The sequence below is a fragment of the Myotis lucifugus genome, unplaced genomic scaffold (assembly GCF_000147115.1).
Source record: "Myotis lucifugus unplaced genomic scaffold, Myoluc2.0 scaffold_161, whole genome shotgun sequence".
NCBI classification, from domain to species: Eukaryota; Metazoa; Chordata; class Mammalia; order Chiroptera; family Vespertilionidae; genus Myotis; species Myotis lucifugus.
Genome location: NW_005871209.1, coordinates 578,862 through 600,297, shown reverse-complemented (window position 1 = coordinate 600,297; position 21,436 = coordinate 578,862). Strand labels below are relative to the sequence as shown.

The window sequence follows — 21,436 nt, the reverse complement described above, 5'->3', positions numbered from 1 at the left end:
AGAAAATGTAGAGCAAGAAGCTTGAGGAGAGAATATTTAGGAATATCTGTTTCAAAGAAATAGGTAAAGGATGGTGTAGTTTAGGAGACAAAGAGAGACTGGTATTAGGGATGCCACTGGCATAAAATGTTTTTGTTTAGCTAATGCTAATATTTTGTTGTACTTTTTTGCAGTTTTCTTCACACACAAATTATTGTAATAAATTTAGCCACATTGGATATTATACATGTTGTTTTATAACATTATATTTCCACTTAGCCTTATATCATTTACATTTTTTCATGTCACTAAGTAGTCCTAAAATTTTTTAAAAATACATTTTTTTATTAATTTCAGAGAAGAAGAGAGAGGAAGATAGAGATAGAAACATCAATGATGAGAGAGAATCATTGATTGGTTGCTTCGTGCACACCCCACACTGGGGATGGAACCTGCAACCTGAACATGTGCCCTTGACTGGGATCAAACATGGCACCCTTCAGTCGTTAAGCCGATGCTCTATCCACTGAGTAAAACCGAGTAGGGCCAAAAAAATTTAATGGCTGCTTTTAAAGTATTCCATTGTAAATAGGTACCAGAATGAATTCATTTTTATTTTGGATCTTTAAGTTGGTTTCTTGTTTGGGGTTTTAAACACATACACAATACATCAATAAACATTCCAGAACTGAAATAAGTTGTATTGCTTATCAATGATTTTCCCAGTATAAATTCCTAGAAATTGAATTTTCTTGGTCAAAGTGTAGGAAAAAAATTTAAGGCTCTCAAATTGCCTTTCAGAAATACTTTTCTCTACCCAGTAGTGTATGAAAATAATGAGACATATTTGTTGAACATAAAATTTTTTTATAAATGTAAGGAAAATATGGAACATCATAACTACTGAAGAGGATCTGTTTTTTAAGATTGCTCTACCACCTGATGACAATTGCCTATGAGCATTTTGCTATTTTTAATTTAAAATTTTTTTAAATGAAAATTGTGTATATTTAAGGTGTACAACATGATGATTTGATATATGTATCCATAGTAAAATCATTACTATCGTCAAATTTTGAAAGAACAAGGGAAAGTCAACAATAGCAAAATACCTCACAGCAGCATAGGAAGTTGAAGATTATTGACTTCGGTGACTACATATCCATTGGTGGCTGAAAAAGTGATTTCCCTTGAGCGGAGGTAACAGATACCAAGGTATAGTTCTTAAATCCAGAATTCTATCAATTTTTTTCTTTTGTTCATTTATTTTGCTTCCTTTGAAAAACTCTGTAGTTTTGAAAAAAATATATAAGGAAAAATTTAAAAAAACAACAATTTGTTTTTACCTTTTCAGCAGTAAATTTTTGTTATCACCACTCTTTTTTTTAATTTTCAGAAAATTTATTTGAGAGAGAGAGAGAGAGAGAGAGAGAGATTTGTTGTCTAATGAACTGAGCTACCCACCCAGGGCTCATTACCACTCTTTTTTTCTTCCATTTTTTCCTTATCCATCCTTCCTCAATCATTTCCTGTTTGAAAGCTTGGGTTGGAATTTTTAGATAGACAGCTTCATAAATGATGTTACGGAGACATATCAGGGATAGGCTATCATTTGTACAAAGAAAGAATAAGCCTTTGGATTCAGTGTGTGGACTTCCATAAATATCAAAGCTGATTTTTTGTTTTTGCGTATGGTGGGAATAGCATTTAATGTCACTGCTTGAGTCATTGAATGGATGTCTGTTGAGCTCATTAATGTCTCTCATTCAGAGAACCCTTTATGGACATCTACTTCATAAGTTTATTACCATTCGTGGGAAAATATTTGACCCAAATACTCTCTGCTCCCTATGACATGGATCATAATCCTATCACAGTGAGCTGTTCCCTTTCACAACCACAGAGATATATAATCCAGTCATTCCAAAGTCACATAAATCCTATTATGTCTTTTATAGATTGTTTCTTTCTCCTCCTTTTTATTTCCCCATTTGAGAAATATTTTTCCCAACCCATTTTTAACAGGATATCTGGTCCTAAAGCTTAGTCATCTGGGAAAGTTTAGATTGTTCATGATTCTGAAAAAGAATTTCTCTAATTCTCTTGGGATGATGCATTTTTAGGAACATCTAGGAAGCCACATGGGTGACTGAGTGGATGGACTGATTTCTTAATTTCTCTTGAATTGGATGGTTCAAATGAAGACACCTGGTATCCTTGTACTTTATTGTGTTGGGATAATAAAGTCCACATACATTGACTCTGGAGAAGTTGTAAGGTAAATTTACCTTATGACATTTTCCCCAAGTATTGATAGATCTTCTTTATCTCTCCCTGGAAAGAGGATCTCAAGTTCCTCCAACGTTTCTTTACACTTATCCCTGGTGACTCTTGAAATGTTTCTGGTAGAATCATGATCCAAAGGTCTGATGCTTCCAGTGGAAAAGGCTCAGGATAAAAGTAATATCTTAGCAAGTATAATTCCTATTGATTTTCTGACTCCTTCATTGAAGAAACAATGTAAAAACTGTATTATTGCAATAACAAACATCTACTGATAAATATATTTGAGAATAATTTATGTGCTCAATTAAATATATCTAAAACATACTGTAACAATCATTTTCTTATTTAAAATATGAAGTATTATTACTATGCCAGTTAGACTAATAAGTATTTTTTCCTTAAATTAAAAAATGGTGTCACTAACATCAGACATATCTTTGGGTTGATTTTTCATTTGTGGTACTAAATTTTGTGATGGTTTTTAACCAAGGCCATTGTGATCAGTATCTCCAATGCACAACAGAGTGTGAGGTTTTTTTTACAGTTATAGTGACTATGTAAGTTTTGAACTGATGATGGTAGAATTGTCACACTTCTTTTAACCAATGGACCTGGATTATTCCAATGTCCATTGGTTGAGTGAAAATTGAACCCGTGGACACCCTACCTGTTATCATGGAAGCAGAAATTCTTTTCTGCATTTTTTTTGTCATCTTTAATCTCAACATGACAGCATAAAATATTTTGATTTGTTGTCTTGCATACACATTTATATTGATAGATAGAGCTCTTGGCCTGCATTACTGTTTTTATCTTTTCACTTCTTTTGCCACTAACCACACATATTGCTGCATTAAGAGGCCTAGCCTTTGGACCTTGTCCTCTTCAGTTCCAGGCCACACAGAATCAGCAGCATGATCTTTCTCAAATACTATTGTGATGCTTTCTCCTCTATTTAAGAATAGTTAGTAACTTTCTATTGCATGTTATGTCAAATATAAATCTTCTGCCCTAAGAGTTAACATTCTCCTTTTTTTTGCCCTTTCTCCTTTAGCCATCTCACTTCTTGCTCTTTGGAGCAGCTCTCTGTTACTTCCAAACCATCTGGTTGTTTTTAGCAAGGGAATTGCTTCTAACTGCTTCCTGCCTGTTCAGATATCACTCTTTGAATCACCGGGAGCCCACCTCTTCCTGAGGCAGTCAATTCCATCTTTATTAACCTGAAATCAATGGTAGCATAAAGTTTTTACTGTTACCATTGTATGCATGTCAGTGTAAGGAGGCCTTCTTTCTTAGTTGTTTTGCATATGTGTGTTGTGTCTACAGTGGCACCTTTAAAAGCTGTAGGGGAGGATCTTTATATCTGACATTCCCACATTTCCATAACCTGACCTCCCCACCCCTCATCCCAGAACCACAACCACTCAAACTCTACCTTTGTGCACAGACATGCCTAACACATATTTGATGACTAAACTACATTCTAAATATGGAATTATTTATATGCAGAAGTGTATATACTTAAGTATATACACCAGAGGATGATAACATCTCTGCCTCAGCAATGGTTCGGTGAATTTTAATTGTACGGATAGAATACAAGCCTGATCACATGCACTCACCAACCCTATACACACACAGCAAAATGCCTTCATATTACCAATTGTTTAACCAAGAAAACATTACATTTTGTATATTTATATGTAATTGGTTAACTGAGACAATGTTACAATGCTATATATCTCTACAGACTTAGAATGACTTGGTTTTCTAAATATGTAATGTACTATTATTTTCCAGATCCTAGAACAATTGGCATATTTAGTTCCTTACCTGTTATGTGAAATTTTAAACAAATCAGGAAAAATATTGATAGGTTTTTCTACATTTTGTAAAGTTGAAGTAAGCAAATATCCTGGCATTGTTCATATAAAAGGAGGCAATTATTACTTTCAAATAGCCTATGCAGCCTGACCTTTTAATAGTATCTCTAAGTTGTTAGCATCTCTAAATGTCCTTGCACTTTAAACTATTTCAAAACTGGTGTTTCCATAACAATTTTAATTGAATCTCCTGGGATGCTAGTTTAATCATGGTAATCAGCCACAGCATATAATTAGATTTCAATCAGAAAAGTTAATGCTATGTAATAATCTGAGAGTAGATGCATAACAGTTACATCTAGGTAGGTTTCTTCTCCTGACCTCCCCCTATCCCACGCAAGTGCACTTAAAAGGTTGATAATTGACCGTAGAGAGCAGAGGTTGCTTTCACTTGTCCCACACAATGTGGAGTGTTGTCCAGGGCAGCTAGACTTTTCACTAAGGCCATTACTTCCCTTATGACCAATAAAAACAGACTTTTTTGTAGAATGACTGCTTAGGGGTGAGAGTGTACCCCTGGGTCATGCCGGAGACTGAAGCTCTGGGGTGTGGCTGGCATGGGTGAGGTGGGTGGCGCAGATGAGAAGACACAGTGGGAGGGCTCATCTATAGCCCCATTGCTCTACTCTACGGCGTTACAGGTCCTGAATTACCAGCAGTGAATTATTCTTTTTCAGTTATTAATATTAGATTTCTTTAAAGCCCGCTTTTATGTCTTTCCATTAATCATCTATGTAATTTTAGAAGTCAAAATGCATGAGGCTCAGAGCTAATTATGCATTCTATTATGCCTTTAGATATCTGGATGAAAGTCATGTTCCAACACTCAGTCCCTTCCCTAAAACTCATTTCCACAAGTGATGATTTAATGATCTATTTACTTTAAAGGTTTGCCTTGGAGACAATGATTATCCTGGTTAGCTAGCTTGAAAGAATAGACATTTTCTCTCATGAAATATGTAACTCTTTAGAAAAATTATGTGGGCTTTGAAAATACATTTAATAAAATATGTTTTGACTATCCCCAGGTAGAGAGAACCCATTATGTTTATATAGCGTATCAGAGACATTGATTAACCATGGGAACCAACGAGCTGTGGAAGCAGTGTGGATGAGGGCAAATTGCAGTTTTGTTTTTCAAAGCCAGTATGTGTGAGTAATAAAAGAATGATAAAATGACAGAATTCTTAAATGTGCTGATTGCTGATCAGTTTTCCCAGATCACTGTTTTATTATTCATATCACCATATGTATCACTAGCTTGCTAGGAGCACAAACATTAGTCTTACGTATGCCTTTTAATTTGACCTCTTAATTTCCTTTTTACTCTGCAGTTTTGAACGATATTTGTCTTCAGTACTAACATTCATGACTTCTATGTATAGGTGCTCTACTTGGTTACAACAAAGAGATTGCTCCTATTATTTCTAACAGCAGAGTGCAGTATTTTGTAAGCAGAGGTTCCTTTGTGATTTAGTATACATTCATTTCAGTTAGACTGTGCTTTTTTTGAGCTCTTATAATACAGTTCAATCAAAATGTGTGCAAAACCCTTCTGCTATGAAGTTTACATTAATATTTTCTAAAACTCAAGTCAGAAATACGACTTCAACCAAGTTCTGGATTTAGTGAGAACAAAAGCAAGGTGGATGTTAGGAAGAGAAGGACTGTCTCCGTCTAGATGTCAGTCTCCACCCCGGAGCCACATTTGCGGCAGAAGATTTCCTTGTCCTGGGTCAGGAAGCCTTCCCCCACCAAGGAGACCGAGCACTTCCCACAGTTAAAGCATTCGCTGTGCCACTGACGGTCTTGAAAGCAGATAAACTTGGCACCTCTGAGACCTGTAAAAAATAGGAGAAAAAGAATAATCTATTCTTTCCATGAATAGATTGAGCATTCAATCAGGATCTCTTTTAGGAACTGGAGATGCAGAAAGATGACACTGAGGCAAGTAACCTCAACAGGAATGCTGCCCCTGGTGCTCTGTATCCATCTGGGACTATCACCCAGACAACAGGTTCCTCTGATGAGATCCAGTCTGATTCCCAGTGAAAACGTCCCATTATCTACACAAGTAGGTAGAATTTGGATATAAAAAGCACATAATTTTGGAAGCAGATTAGGACTGCTAAGACAGATAAGGAAGTACAGTGTAGTGCACTGGGAATAGATACTCAAATAAGATATCTTTCTCTTTTCTCTTGTTGTGCCCTTGTTTTCTTAGAGGCGATATTAGAATAAAATTGTACTTCATAGCTTGATGTCTGATGTTTTGATGACTTTTAGTTCTCCTCCTTCTTTTTCCATGTTTAAATTGTACTTAGGATAAAGTTCTATGCTCATATTGTGGTTTGGGATACAATTTCCAAAAGCCCCAAATCTAGAACTTTATCCAGATTATCATGCAGCTAGCCTAACATGATGACCTCATTACCTTGCCCAGAGACAACTTCAGCTTGTGACAAAGGTCTGTGGATCTGATCACTCTAAGACCATGTTAGCCCATGATTAGCTCCTAAGAAGTGCCTTGTCAGCCTTCACCACTTGGGCCTCACTTGAGCCATGGTGTTTGAAGAAAGGTAGAATTTGAGTCTTCAGTGGACACTATCTCTATATCCCTAATATGAATCCAAGGCACACAGTTCAAGGAATTGGTTTTGAGGAGTTGTAGAAAAGGAGAAAGGTCTAGGAATTGGGAAGGGGTTGGAATATCCCTAAGCTTGGGTCTTTATTTATTTGCCAAGTTTTTTTCAAGTGACCTTAGTACTGTGAACTTCCTGTGACTTATACCATAGAATGAAGTTAAATAGTTCATGTGCTTATTCACATATAATTTCCAAATAGTCCATTTGGGATGGTGAAGCAAAAAGAGTGAATAAGCATTCTATTTCAGATAAACTCTCCTTAATATTATAATGAACTTTTATTTCCACCCTAGAAACATTATTTGATGTCTTTACATATAATTTACTAGTTTATAGATACATTTATATAAAATTTTTCTGCTTTCCTTGATTAAATAAATTTATAGCTTGCTACTTATGGTGCTATCATCACTTTCTAATAAGAGTAAATCAATAATGAACCAATTAATTCTTTTAATGTTATTCAAAACATTGACAAGCTGATTGTAAGAATGATGTTCTCGATAAATGTAAATCATCTCTGTTCATAAAACTAATTATTACACATCTAGCATTTTGATGCTCATGAGTTTTTCTTGAGTTTATTAGTAAGATTGTACAGTGGCAAATGTAAAAACAAGTCTAGAATTTTATGAAGAGGGAAAAAATAGGAGCATCTGGTAGCAGAAATTTAAGAAGGGCCTGACTGATCCTGTGATGTTTATAAATTGTTTCAGTTTTAGATATGCTTAGGCCCTCAGGTCATGAGGGTCATCTGCAGTAAGAGAGTCATCCAGGAAACAGGTCTCCAGCACTTGTTTTTATCTGGCTTCATTTACTCCTGAAAATTCAGTAAAATAAGAACTAACATTGATTGAACACTTAAAGATGAACCCATCAATATTCTAAGCCCTTTACATGTATTACTTCATATAACGCTCTCCTCACCTCCATGGGGAAGATGTTATCACCAACCCTACTTTGCATACAGAAATTGACAGAGAGGTTCAACTCTTTGCCCAAATCACCCAGCTAGTAAGTGACAGATCTGGATTTAATTCAAGGCCATCTAGTTTCAGAGCCTATGTATGCTCTTAACTCCACTAAATTAAGCCTGAATTTATCTTTTGTAAAAAAACATAACCTGAAACATTAGCATCCCTTTCTGAAGAAATCATAATATTTGAAACCCCTTTTAGTTAAATTACAGTGGTTCCCAAACTTATTTGGCCTACCGCCCCCTTTCCAGAAAAAATATTACTCAGCCCCTGGAAATTAATTTTTTTTAAATTTTAATAGCAGTTACTCATGGCCCCCAAATGCACCTGTGGCCATCACCGCCCCCCTGGATCGCTGCAGCGCCCACCGGGGGGCGGTAGCGCCCACTTTGGGAATCACTGAGTTAAAATAAACAGAAATGAAAGAAAGTTAAGATGTAATCCTGCTCAACGCCTTATTTTGAAAATAAGGCCAATGAGGACCTCAGAGGTGAATTGTTTACTCACTTTCACACAATAGTCAGGAGCAGAGGCAAGACTAAGGTATGTAATTTACTCTCTCCACGGGTGGGCAAACTTTTTGACTCGAGGGCCACAATGGGTTCTTAAACTGGACCGGAGGGCCGGAACAAAAGCATGGATGGAGTGTTTGTGTGAACTAATATAAATTCAAAGTAAACATCATTACATAAAAGGGTACGGTCTTTTTTTTTTTAGTTTTATTCATTTCAAACGGGCCGGATCCGGCCCTCAGGCCGTAGTTTGCCCATGGCTGCGTCTAGTCCAAAGTACTTTGCACTACATCAGGCTGCTTCATTTATCCCTGAAAATTTGAAAGGTTAGTCTTATCTTAGATGAGTAAAAAATATATTTTTACATTGAGTTTGTTCAGATGACTCAAATTCATTGTGATGGGATTAAAAATTTTTACCAGATGCCTTAGAGATTTAGTTAATATAAAATAGTATTTTTAAAACATTCTAACATAGTTCCTTACAAGTGATATATTGTTTGCTTGAATGTGCAACTTTCAGAAGATATGATAGTATAAGAATTCTCTATCGGATGTTAGTTCAAATAGCTCAATTTAAAAGAAGCACTACTCTAGGACTTATATATAATAAGTATAAGAATTAGACAAAAATATTAAAGCAAGTTGGAAGTTTAGTACCTAGTATCTCTCAGTCACAGAGCCAAAAGGAGATGAAGATAATTATCAAAAGACGGGTTATTCCAAGTTAAATAGATAATCTTGGATTACTTTTGGGTCAAATCTCTGGTTTCTGATCATCCTTATGTAATATTCAGAACACTGTGGTTTCTCTGTCTGAACCTTAAAAAGCTGAGCTCAGTGATCAAAGTGCTATAATTCATCAGAAAAAAATTTCCTAGACACATGAATCTGTATGGATCAGAACTGAAACTCATCAAGTTCAAGGCTTGTGTAGGCTCTTTACAAACTAGTATTGGCCAATTGGGTTCCCCAAAAGTTTTCAAACCCATTTTGAGTTGTGTAATTTTCTAATATTCTCATGGAAGCCCCCCATTTTTTTCTGACTAGTTCAAGAAAAGTGTTCTAGAATAAGTCAACTGAATCTGTTGGGTTGTGATGGCAGATTCCACTAAGGAGATTTTTGAGCTCCAGGTACTATTGCATTTCTGTAAGACCCATTTTCTAGATAAAATCAGGGAAGATAATGGCTTTTTCTCCTGACTGCAGGAGTTGTCAGATGTGTAAAAGGCAGGAAAGTAGAGTGGTTAAGAGTCCAAGCTTTGGAGCCTGATTGTATGGAATTGCCAAAGCAAGGCCTTGAAAGGGATGACAGGTGATGTAGCTGAATGATGAAAACAAGGTGTGAGGAACAGAGAGGACATGCCCTACACAACAAGGCAGCAGCTTAGTTCCATGTAACAGTGACCTAGCTATGGAATGTAAGGGCAGTCAGCTCACCTGGGTAGGATTTTACATTACACATTACATTACATTACACATTACATTACATTACATTGCATTGTTTCCAAACATGTGCAGTCCAGACAAAACATGGCTGTTGGCCAGATGTAGCCTGAGGGCCAGTGTGAGATTGTGAAAAGCCTGGTGCCCCACATAGATGAGCAGGACTGTGCTCCGAGTACCAGGTAACACTCTCTCCCTGCTTGCAAGTCAATGAAAGCCTGCTACGCTGGGTGTGCAGCAAAACTGTTTTCTTTCTTTAAAGATTCATGAAGATTCAACTTTTATTTTGTGAAACATTTGAAGATGGAGGAGAAGGAGAGGGATACAATAATCTTTAATTCCATGTTACATAAACTGAGCTAAAATCCTATATCATAAAAGGGTAATATGCAAATTGACCCTAATGGTGGAACAACCAGAAATGACCAGTCGCTATGACACACACTGACCACCAGGGGGCAAACACTCAATGCAGGAGCTGCCCCTTGGTGGTCAGTGTGCTCCCACAGGGGGCTGACGGCTGCGAGCGCAGAGGCAGTGGCAGGAGCCTCTCCTACCTCCGAGCCTCTCCTACCTCCTCGGCAGTGCTAAGGATGTCTAAGCTGCAGTCGGACATCACCTGAGGGCTCCCAGGCTATCAGAGGGATGATGTCCAACTGCCAGCTTAGTTCTGAGGGGCCCCAGGCTGCGAGTGGGTACAGGCCAGGCTGAGGGACCCCACCGAGTGCATGAATTTTCATGCACTGGGACTCTAGTATGAAATATTATCTAAGAATACTAGGCATGGGGAGTTCTGCCACATCATTCAGTGACTGTAAATTACCTAGCAGAGTGATGATGGGGCTTCTCAGGGGCTGTGCTAGCTTTAGTTCTTTTACTACAGGGTAAGCATTTTAGAAGGGTCTATGAGGAAAAGGTAATGCTTTGTTTGTTGCCTTGAAAATCTATTTAACACAGATTGATTTACCACTTATGTTATTTTCAAACATGCCACGTGTACTTCGTTTCTTCAGCAGAACACTATCTGGTTTTATTTCATCTATTCATAATTAAAACTTAATGCAAGGGAAAAGAGGAAAAAATAGAATAATACATTTGTTAGAAACATCTTAAAATGAAGTTTAATTAATTCGTAACCTATGCTACCCTAATTAATACAGCTTTGGATTTCAGTACAATACTTACATTTAATTAAAACATTTTCCATTTTTAAGGCCCTTTTGTCCTTGTTTGGATTAAGCAGGATTTTTATTTTCAAATATCCCTTCCTTCCACTCGAATCCTTAAAGGTCCGGCTCAGACCAGGCCTCCTCATGAAGGTCTCTATGTCTCAGCTCATCCTGTTCTCCTCTTCCTCTGAACTATTCCTTTATTGAGAGTTAGTACCATTACATTTAGGATTAATAATCCTCTAGAGCAAGGGTGGGGAACCTTTTTTCTGCCAAGAGCCATTTGGATATTTATAACATCATTCAAGGGCCATATAAAATTATCAACTTAAAAATTAGCCTGCTATATTTGGTCAAACATTTAATTAACTCACCCCTAATGCCTTGACAGGGCCAAACCAAATGATTTCATTGGCCTGATACCAAATAATTTCACAGGCCTCTAGAGTATAGTTACCCTGATTATAATCTATATTTGCCTGGAAGTGTCTGTGTAAGATTTCTGCTTATGTATTTTGTGTTTATCTAGAAAAAGAAACATAAGGAAAAGATTACCTTTTTTTTTTATTTTCAGAGTGAACTATATAGCATTTATGTAGCCATAACTGTCTCATGTAAGGACTGTATTCAACTAAAGAACTCACCAGTAATGGGTTTGGCGCAGGCTACACACTTTTTGGCATAAAGACGGTTGTAGCAGTCCAAGCAGAATGGATAATCATCTCTGGACATAAACTCTTCATCACAGAGCTCTTTCCTGCAGCCGCTACACAGAAAACACTCTTTATGCCATGGCTGGTCATGAAATGTTATCCAACCTGAAGTTATCACCTGCCAAAGGATCACAAAAAAAGGTAATGACCGTGGGAGCTGTACGAATTCAGACCTTTTGTGATGCTCTTCTATGTCCACAGGTTATTCTTTGGGCTACTTCATCATCTTGTGTCAAGCTGTCCTTTTTCTAAGATTTTTTGGAGGATGGATATGAGAAGCAAAAGGCTATAGAGATATGAACTGGTGATACATATCCTAATTTTTCTCCCATAATGGAACAGAAAGGAAACAGGGATATAATGGATGCAGAAAAAAGAAAAAGAAGTCAGCTATTGATTTCATTTCTTATCTTTCTATGACTTTCTTGTTGGTCATCAAAGATCTGCCATTAGATCTAAAATATTTTCTATGCTCTGTTCTTATTTCTATGTTTACCTTTTAAGGATGCTGAATAAAAAGCTTTTTTCCTGAAGGCTTTCCTCCAGGCTCAAGAATATCCAGCAGTAACAGCCCTGAATGGAATGGATAAGCACCATCATCTGTTAGTAACGAGCTAAACTTAAGTGTTTTTTCGGTCTTCAGCCCTGTGCTAAGGGATGGCCTCTTCTTACTATTCTCAACATATCTACATAGTAAGGACTATTATCTTTCCCCTTTATGAGATGAGCAAGTACTTGGGGTTAGAGTGGTTGTCCCTTGCCAGGGACACACAGAGCTAGCATTCAAACCTGCACAATCTGATCCCAGAGCTCATGTGCTTAAACATTAATACAATACTGAGGCAAGATAACTTTGCAATGGTAAACAGTTGATAAGTCCTTGTTGAATGAGTGAATAAACACCAAGGGGAAAAGTGTTTGGAAAGCAATTCCAATATTGTATCTAGCACAAATGGTATACTGTGGGCAACAGTATAAGTTTTCAGCGTTAAGGCTCTAAGAGCACTGGTTGTACATTGATGTGTGATGTGCTAGAGTTTTGTCAGAGATGGTTATTATTCCTCCATAATATACGGGTGTTTTTCTATACCAGTTGAATCCTTGGGTTCTACTTTTTAAAAGGCAGAGACATCTTTCTTTGGGATAATATAGGTAAAAACTTGTGTAACAATTTTTAAGTCATAGCACCTTTCGGAACCATGGCTATTGACCTGCAGTAGCTGTGGAACTTGGAATGTGTTCATGTAAATGTCTTATAAGTGGTTCATTATAAGACAATGGTTCTCAACCTTCCTAATGCCGCGACCCTTTAATACAGTTCCTCATTTGGTGACCCCCAATTTCATTGTTATAAACTGAACATAATTAAAGCATAATGATTAATCACAAAAACAATATGTAATTATATGTGTGTTTTCCGATGGTCTTAGGCGACCCCTGTGAAAGGGTCGTTCGACCCCCAAAGGGGTTGCGACCCACAGGTTGAGAACTGCTGTCTTATAACGACTGAAGCAATGTTGTAGCTGAGATGATTCTTGTAACCTTTGTATTTCAATGAAGTAGATAAGCCATTAAAATGTCACTTGCCTGTGATAGAGGGTTTTTAAATGATTATTCTAAAGGTATTTTAAAATATAAAAAAAAATCTTAAAAATTAAAGGTATTATGAAGAAAAGTTATTTTTCCTAACGGGAAAAAAGTACACTATTCTAAATAAGTAAATGGGAAACATGATGGTGTGTGTGAACACAAGCAATTTAAAATACTCCCTACTGACTTTAAATGCCTTAGAGCAGGCACAGCAGAATTCAAGATTCCTTTGATTTGTTTGGTCAAATGATTAGCAGGCAATGCTTAAAAGATTCAAACTTGAAAAAATGTGTTCACAGCAAAGTAAAACTTGAAATGTACAGCCAAGACTGTTTAATTAGGGAGAAGACACTCTGGGGCATTAAAACAGATTGCTTGTGATCATGTTCCTTTTGAAGAGGCAGGTGGGCTAAAATGAAGTCTAATATCTAAGCTTAGTTTTTCCCACTGATTGATGCCAGGATTTAGATGAAGTTTCTTCTCTGACAAAGTGGAGGCAATAATAATTTTACATTCAGTAGATGACAGCTGATAAATTGCAGAATAGTCTATTTGAACCTTGAGAAGTTTGAATTCAAAGCACTTGTAGTTTGAGGTTACTTGCTGTTGGGTAGAAAATAAAATTTAGTTTCACAAAATAAAATTTATGAAAAAACTTCTAAGAGCCTGATTGACAAGTAGTTTTTGCCTAATTTTTTAAAAATATTTGATCTTTGGTTAGATTGAAACGAATTGTTTTTCTTCTGATTGGATCATTTTGATGAGAAACATTTATATCTGCCTTTCCTTAAAGGAATTATGGCTTAAAAAATTAAACAGAAAATAATCTGGCTTGTCATGATCTGTCTACTATCCAATATAAACATTTTATAAATTTTAAGTGACTTCAAACCATGTCCTAAATATAGGACAGGTTCCTATAACCTGGGAAATGCCAGAGGTTTGGCCCCAGACAGTGCTTAGCAGCTGATGTACTAGAGAAGTTCCTTTCTTGAATCTTTACAGTATTCTAATGAACTTTAAATTGTGTGCCCAATAAATGACGTTAAGATAATTCCCATAAGTCTCATTACTATTTTAGAGTAAATCTTTAAGAAACAGTCAAAAAATGGCCAACTTCATTGCCACTCAAAACAGTGAGATAAATCTATTCATTTTTATTTAGGGCATCTGTTTCTAAATGTATCATTGACTCTGATAATTCTTTGGAGCTTCACATGTCACAGGGTCATAGGGTCTGACTATTGCTTTTGAAGTCATTTTCCAAGTCAGTGTTTCTGGTAGCGTAATGGAAGTTTCCTGGTATAAGATGTCATGTTCTATCATTTGTAAGTTTCATCCATCATTATAGTGTAATTTAAGAATTATAACTTAGGGGTTTATTGATGCCACCTCAAATGCAGTAGTAGTATTTTAAGTATACCTAGAAAATTACTGTGTGTGTTTGTATGCATGTATGTTTATTTATGCATTTGTAGAAAGTGGTAATGAGACGACTAGCTTTCCAGATGCAAGAATACAAAAGGTCTTAAAAGATCTGCCAAAGTAGCCCATATATCAAAAGTGTTGAGAAATCACTGTAGTAATCCAATGTATTTTCATGATTCAGCTTTCTCATCACAATTTATAGTGCTATTTTAAACTTATGATGCCTCAGGGTCAAGGATTTCTTCGAGAACATCAATATATATTTTATAGACTACAGACAGGTTTTGTAAAGGTGACAGAGATGAGCGACTTTTTCACAAAAGAAGCTTAGAGGATAAAAAAGAATTGGGCAAAGTCTACTCGAAAAAAAGTGACTTTTTTTTCTTTTGGAAAATATGTTTGGAATGAATATCAAAGTTAAAGGAAGTGAAGGCAGCCACACAAAGGTCTTAGTCTTCTGTCTTTTTATTTAATGAATTTCCCTAATGATCTCCCTTGAGCCTCCCTATCTACTCTTTAGAAACATAAAAGCTTCAAGCCAGAAGACATTTGTATTGCTGAGACATAATGTGAGGAGTTAAACATCTTGTTTAAATTGGTTCACTTCATCACTCTGTGAGACAAACCCATATTTCTCTGCAATGAAATAGATCAAAAATTATTTTCTTTGCAATATTTTGTTCAAAGGGAGGTGTGTGTTCTCTACTAGAATACATGAAATTAGAGGAAAGCAGTGAATGGAAGTGGAATCTCAAGTCACTTGAGATGTTGGAATATTAAATTAATGTTCTGGGTGGAATTTTATGGTGAGAAAAATAGATGACCATCCTCAATGCGACAGGTAGTGCTTTGGACATGTTGGAATTCACACTAAAGACAAATGTAACCTGGTGGTATCAGTTCACTTCCACTATATAGTACAGCTAAAAGGCAGTGGTCTGGAAGATTCCACAAACTTTATCCTCTTTAGATAATTACCTTCTTACAAAAGTTGCAGTAGTGAGCAAACTCCTTCTGAAAACACCGCACACAGTAATTGCCATTCTCTTTGGAAATCAAAGGTTTAGTTCCTATTGGCTGACGGCAATGCTCACACACAAAACAGGTTTCATGCCAGTAGTTTCCCTTAAATTCCATTTTGCGGGAACCTGTACCCCAAAATTAATAACCTGTTAGTACAAATCAAGCATAACTTTATAGCCTTTTAAGCGAAGATATGTCAAATTATTTAAAATATATATTTTAAAGTTAAGGTGATAAATTAATTATCCTTATAAAAATAATGTTTTGTTGGCTTCCAAAATATTTATCTGGGGAATAAAAAGTAAATAGAGTTCAGACATGATGACGGTTAGTCACTCTTTCACTGAAAACTCTTGTGCTTTGGAAGCTACAATTTTGAAATGTGAAAGTGTTATAAGTAGAGACTCTGAAAGGCTGCATGTAGTTTAGATAAATTGGGCCATAATCATCCTTACAGGACTTTTAGGAATGCCAAGGGCACAAACTCATAAGATTGATGTTGTGCAGTTATGATCAACTAGAAAATATTTGAATCCATAATAAGAAAATAAGAGAGTCATGTTCTTATGCTGCTGTCTATACGGATTGAGAAAAGGGTCAAAATCATAGAGAATTAGTGCTTGCCTAAACGTGTAATGATTACATGGATCCTTGTTTTCCCTAAGAGAGAACAACACTGCCATTGGTTATATCTAGGACAGGATGTGTAATGCTATGTTAGCATTATTGGTATAGATTTTATCTTTACTCTATGGCTCACATTCTCATTCAAAATGTTTCTATGACCTAGGTTTAATTTACCCATTCAAGACAGAAATAATAATGATTTATTTCTACAGTACACTAAATGAGATCAAGGGATAGCAAGAAAGGTATTTCTCTCAGAACCAGGTTTTTGTTGTTAGCTAGTATTCTCTTCTGTGCTTGGGCTTAATTGAAAGCACGGTTACTTCAGTTAGTGACCAGAACTCCCTGCTGATCTTACCAGGCATGATGGTCTTCTTGCAGTGGAAGCACTTGGAGGAGCACTCATTAGAATAGCACTCCGAGCAGAGCAGGCGCTCATCCTTGGCAGCAAAAGGCTTTTCCACCAAAGAGTGATTGCATTTGGCACAGTTGAAGCATCTTTCATGCCAGTGCCGGCCTTTGTAACAAAGATCCTTGGAGACAGTGAATAAAAGTTAATTAAATGTGTTTCAACAAAACTAGCCATTTTATAAGACAAAACTAAACACTCCTGGGACTCTGGTGCCAGTAGGTTGTGTTGGTAGCTTGAGGGAAAGTTGTTATTGATACTGTTACCCATTGAGAGGAGACTGGGGCAATTAAGAGCTAGAGCCTGGGGCTTTGTTGGTTGATTACTGAAGACAGATGGAAAATAAGTGGACCCTCTCCTATTTCTTCAAATTTCCTCTACCTTCCTTTTATAAACAAGAGAGGCTTGTCGTGGAATAATCTTTACTTTTATTTTATTTTTAAATATTTTTATTGTTTTTTAGAGAGACAAGAAGGGAGAAAAAGAGAGAGAAACATAGATATGAGAGTGAAACATTGATCATTGCCTCCTGCATACCCCTTACCAGAGATCAAGCCCAAAACTTGGGCAGGTGCCCTGATCCAGAATCAAACCGGCAACCTCTCGGTGCATAGATGATGCCCAACCAATTGAGCTACACTGGCTAGAGCCAATCTTTACTTTTAGGGTGTTATATCTTACTAGAGGCCCGATGCATGAAATTCATGCAAGAGTAGGCCTTCCTTCCCATGGCTGCCGCCACCAGCTTCCCTCTGGCACCCGGGACCCGGACTTCCCTTGCGGCCCCAGCTTCATCTGGAAGGATGACTGGAAGGACATCTGGTCAATTAGCATATTATGCTTTTATTATTATAGATTATTATTTGAGATTTAACTAAACAAAATCTCAACACCACCTAGCTAAAACAAAGGCAAAATAAATGAAAACAAAAAAATGCAATAATTTGCTTTGTAGGAGAAATGAGTTATATGTGTGAAAGGCATCAGGGCACAATGGGTGTGGAAATGAGGCTGATTTGAAGCCAGAAAATAGATTCTTTAATCTTTACACATCCTATTATCTATGTATTTATTCATTTATACTCTTGTGATTCCAGAAATAACTCAACATTTTATTGGTGTAACTTTGGACAAATAGCCTATTTAATATTTAGCATCCTAAACTATCTCCTAAAATCATTGCAAAGATTAAAGTATAGGTTATATTTAATAGTGCTAAGCATAGTGCCTAGAATTTGGTTGATGGTAACTTTGAAGATCCTTATACCCAGTAGCAGAGCTGTAGAGTATTAACCGTTAACTAAAGGAAAAGAGGCTTTCCAAAGCATTTGTCTGCTCATATGCAATAATTCTGTGAACTGACAGAAGACCTACCTTGGAACCTGATTCAATTGCTTCTTTGCACTCCTCACAATAGTTACAAAAGACGCGATCATAACATTTGATGCAGTATGGATTGCCATCCTTTAGCATAAATTTCTTCCCAAGAAGTGATGCTGAGCAGTATTGACAGTCAAATTGAGAAGCTGTCATTTTGCTTCAATCCTGTGAATAAGAAAATGATCCACATATATAAAAGCAAGTTTTGTTGATGAGAGAGATTATAAAGCCTCAATACAATGTGAGTCAAGCACTGAAATGAATTTGTATTTTCTTTTTTTTAAAAAAAATATTTATTTATTTCAGAGAGGAAGGAAGAGGGAGAGAGAGAGATAGAAACATCAATGGTGAGAGAGAATCATTGATCAGCTGCCTCCTGCACACCCCCTACTGGGGATTGAGCCCACAACCCAGGCATGTGCCCTTGGCTGGAATCGAACATGGGACCCTTCAGTCCGCAGGCTGACGCTCTATCCACTGAGCCAAGCTGGCTAGGGCTGAATTTGTATTTTCTTAAGAGAAAATTCACCAGTTTAGGAACATACGCAGTAGCCATGCTGACACTGGGAGGGATTTGGGAAAGGCTACTCTCTGATCCTGCCAGTTTTGTGTGCTTTGCTAACAAAATGCATGAAGCGGGCAGCCAGATTGTGGAAAACGTCTTGCATTCATCATTCACTAAATGTGGGATTCAATGAGAATGTGCTATGTGTGGAAATAGGATGGTTCCACCTCAGGGATATAAATATGAAGTGTTGATAGGGCTTTCACTAGCTGTCATCACTATTTTGCTGGAGAGGTCTGGAGGCGGAATTCCGTGGAAATAAGAAGTCTTTTTTACTCTAACTGCAATAGAAGTTATTAAACAAGTACAGTACATTTTCTAGGCCATTCTTTTAGTTCTTAAATCTTTGTTGGGTACCTAATGATTTAGACACGTTAGTCCTAAGATCTTCCTGTACCATATACTCTCCTTTGGGACATGCTACCTACTTGTGGCTTCAAATATTCCATTGACTCCAAAATCTATAGCTTTAGCCTGTTTATGACTTGCTTCCTGGACATCTCATTTAAATGTCCCACCCCAATACCAAGATGACCAAATAAAACTCCTCAGCTGGGAGGATGCAGTCCAAGCACCAGGTCTTTGTGACTGGAGTTGAGCAATTCCCCAGGTGCAGAAGTGCAGATAAAAGCATCAATGATAGAAAGAGCTATAGCCTTCTTTAGGCTTTAGGGCTAAACTAACATGCATATAGAACAAATAGCAGCAGCAGCAGCAGCAGCAACACTGGTATGAAATATAAAGCCAAAGCCAGAATAAGAATTTGAGTTATTTTATAAATTTAGGAAAACATTAAAGAACAAAACATAAAGATGTCAAAAGAGTTAATTAGGCATAGAACATGTGTTTTCCATTGTCATCAAAAGCAGTAGCACTGATTTATCTTAAGTGAGATTTGTCATTTTGAATTACTGTTATATTATTAAGAGCTATGAATTATTTTTTAAATTTCCATCTCAGAATTTTTTTTAATTTTAGCTAAATCAGAAAGTCAATTAATTAGTATAATGCTTTTTACAGCGTTATATATGCTAGTTTTTATTTGCCACCTTTGAATTGTATTCCCACACATTTTGCCTTCTTTCATTTTAATGATGACATTTCCCACAGAGTGTCTTGCTGCATATACCTTGATTCTGTATATAGTCGTTTTGCTATAATGTTCTTCACTAATAGAGGAAACACTGAGTATTTGGAACATGTGAGTCTTTCCCCGAGTATGAAAATTCAGACTAGAAAGTTCCCAGTGGAACATCCCAAAATTATCTATCTGCAAGGAACATTGAATTCTGTATTTGATTAATTTCACAGAAATGCCTCTTCCTTGTGAGTGCACGTGCACTAAATGTGTTACCGAGGGAATGGAGACAGGAAGAAATAGAGCTGATTCCCTTGAAAGACTTTAAAATGCAAGTTTTATTCTCATTTACAGTGATGAAGTGTTTATCTCTTAATAGTGAAATAGGGCATATACCTCTAACTTTTATCACTTAATAGAAAAAATGCCATTTTTATCATGATATTTATTTACCCTTAGATGTATATAATAGCACCCTGAATCACAGCCTCTCAGAACTGGGAACTCCCAAGGTACTTCCACTTTGCAAGGCTTTTAGTATATTATAAAATGAAGAAACAACCAAAAAGATTACCAAATTGGTAGATGGTTTCAAATATATAGGAAGTGTTTAATTTCTTAAGTCAAATTGTTATTTCTTATACTTTACATATATTAGAGATATTCTCTTCTACATGTCGTGTTTTAATTTCTAAAGGTTTTTTAAAATAAGAGGATGATAAATAAGAAGAAGTAATATGTCCTTTCCTTATGTTTGTCAACAGAGAAATAATCCCGATGGGTGTAGCATAACCAGAGAAGGGTTTTGGGAGCTGATGATAGGCATGGAAGTTGTCCAGACAAGAAAGACCTAGGATGCTGTAGGCTGATGCAAAGGGTCGACTGCTGAGGGGGACCATTTGAGATGCAAGAGCGGGGAGGAGACAATAAAGTTCTCCCTCTCTGTCTCTCAGTACTCAGTTACCACGGAAATGTGCAAAGCAAGGACATGGTTCCAATATACACGAGCTTCATACATGAGCATTGCACAAGTTAAGGACAACCTGTATATGTCCTATTACTTTCCTGCCATAGATTGCAGGTTTCAAAAATGAGAGGGCTCTTCCATCTTATGATGGAGTTGAAATGTACTAGATCATAATATGGGAATTCTGGTTTTCAATGTGTCTCTGTGGATGTGCTTTAGAGGAATTTTATTTACTTGAGGGAATTAAATGACCATATATCTTTTATTATAAATATCAACTAGAGGCCCGGTGCACAAAAATTTGTGCACTGGGGGGGGAGGGGTCCCCCAGCCCGGCCTGTGCCCTCTCACAGTTTGGGACCCCTCGGGAGATAATGAACGACCTGCTGGCTTAGGCCTGCTCCCGGGTGGCAGAGGGCAGGCCCAATCCCTAGGTGCAGCCCCTGGTCAGGCTCAGAGCAGGGCCGATTGGGGAGTTGGGGCGCCGCCCCGTCATGCACAGAGCAGGGCGGATCGGGAGGTTGCAATGCCACCCTCAGTCACGCTCAGGGTAGACTGATTGGGGGGTTGGGGCACCGCCCCCTGTTACACTCAAGGCAGGGTCAATGGGGAGGTTGCGGCGCCACCCCCTGTCATGCACAGAGCAGGGCCGATCAGGGGGTTGGGGCGCTGTCCCCTGTCACTCACAGAGCAGGGCCAATCAGGGGGTTGGGGAGCTGCTCCCTGTCACTCACAGAGCAGGGCCCATCAGGGGGTTGGG

The 21,436-nt window shown here is 37.3% G+C and overlaps 1 protein-coding gene across 1 annotated transcript in view; it reads right to left on the bottom strand.

Moving 5' to 3' along the window:
* Positions 1-5,335: 5,335 nt before the first annotated feature.
* FHL5 (four and a half LIM domains 5) overlaps positions 5,336-21,436 on the bottom strand; it is a 33,830-nt gene continuing 17,729 nt past the window's right edge. The window contains exons 3-7 of the mRNA XM_006095830.3: positions 18,061-18,231; positions 16,636-16,810; positions 15,606-15,775; positions 11,541-11,727; positions 5,336-5,989 (exon numbers count right to left, since the gene is read on the bottom strand). Of these exons, the coding sequence (XP_006095892.1) occupies positions 5,826-5,989; positions 11,541-11,727; positions 15,606-15,775; positions 16,636-16,810; positions 18,061-18,219 (855 nt within the window). The 5' untranslated portion in view covers positions 18,220-18,231 and the 3' untranslated portion in view covers positions 5,336-5,825. The remainder of the gene's footprint in view (positions 5,990-11,540; positions 11,728-15,605; positions 15,776-16,635; positions 16,811-18,060; positions 18,232-21,436) is intronic.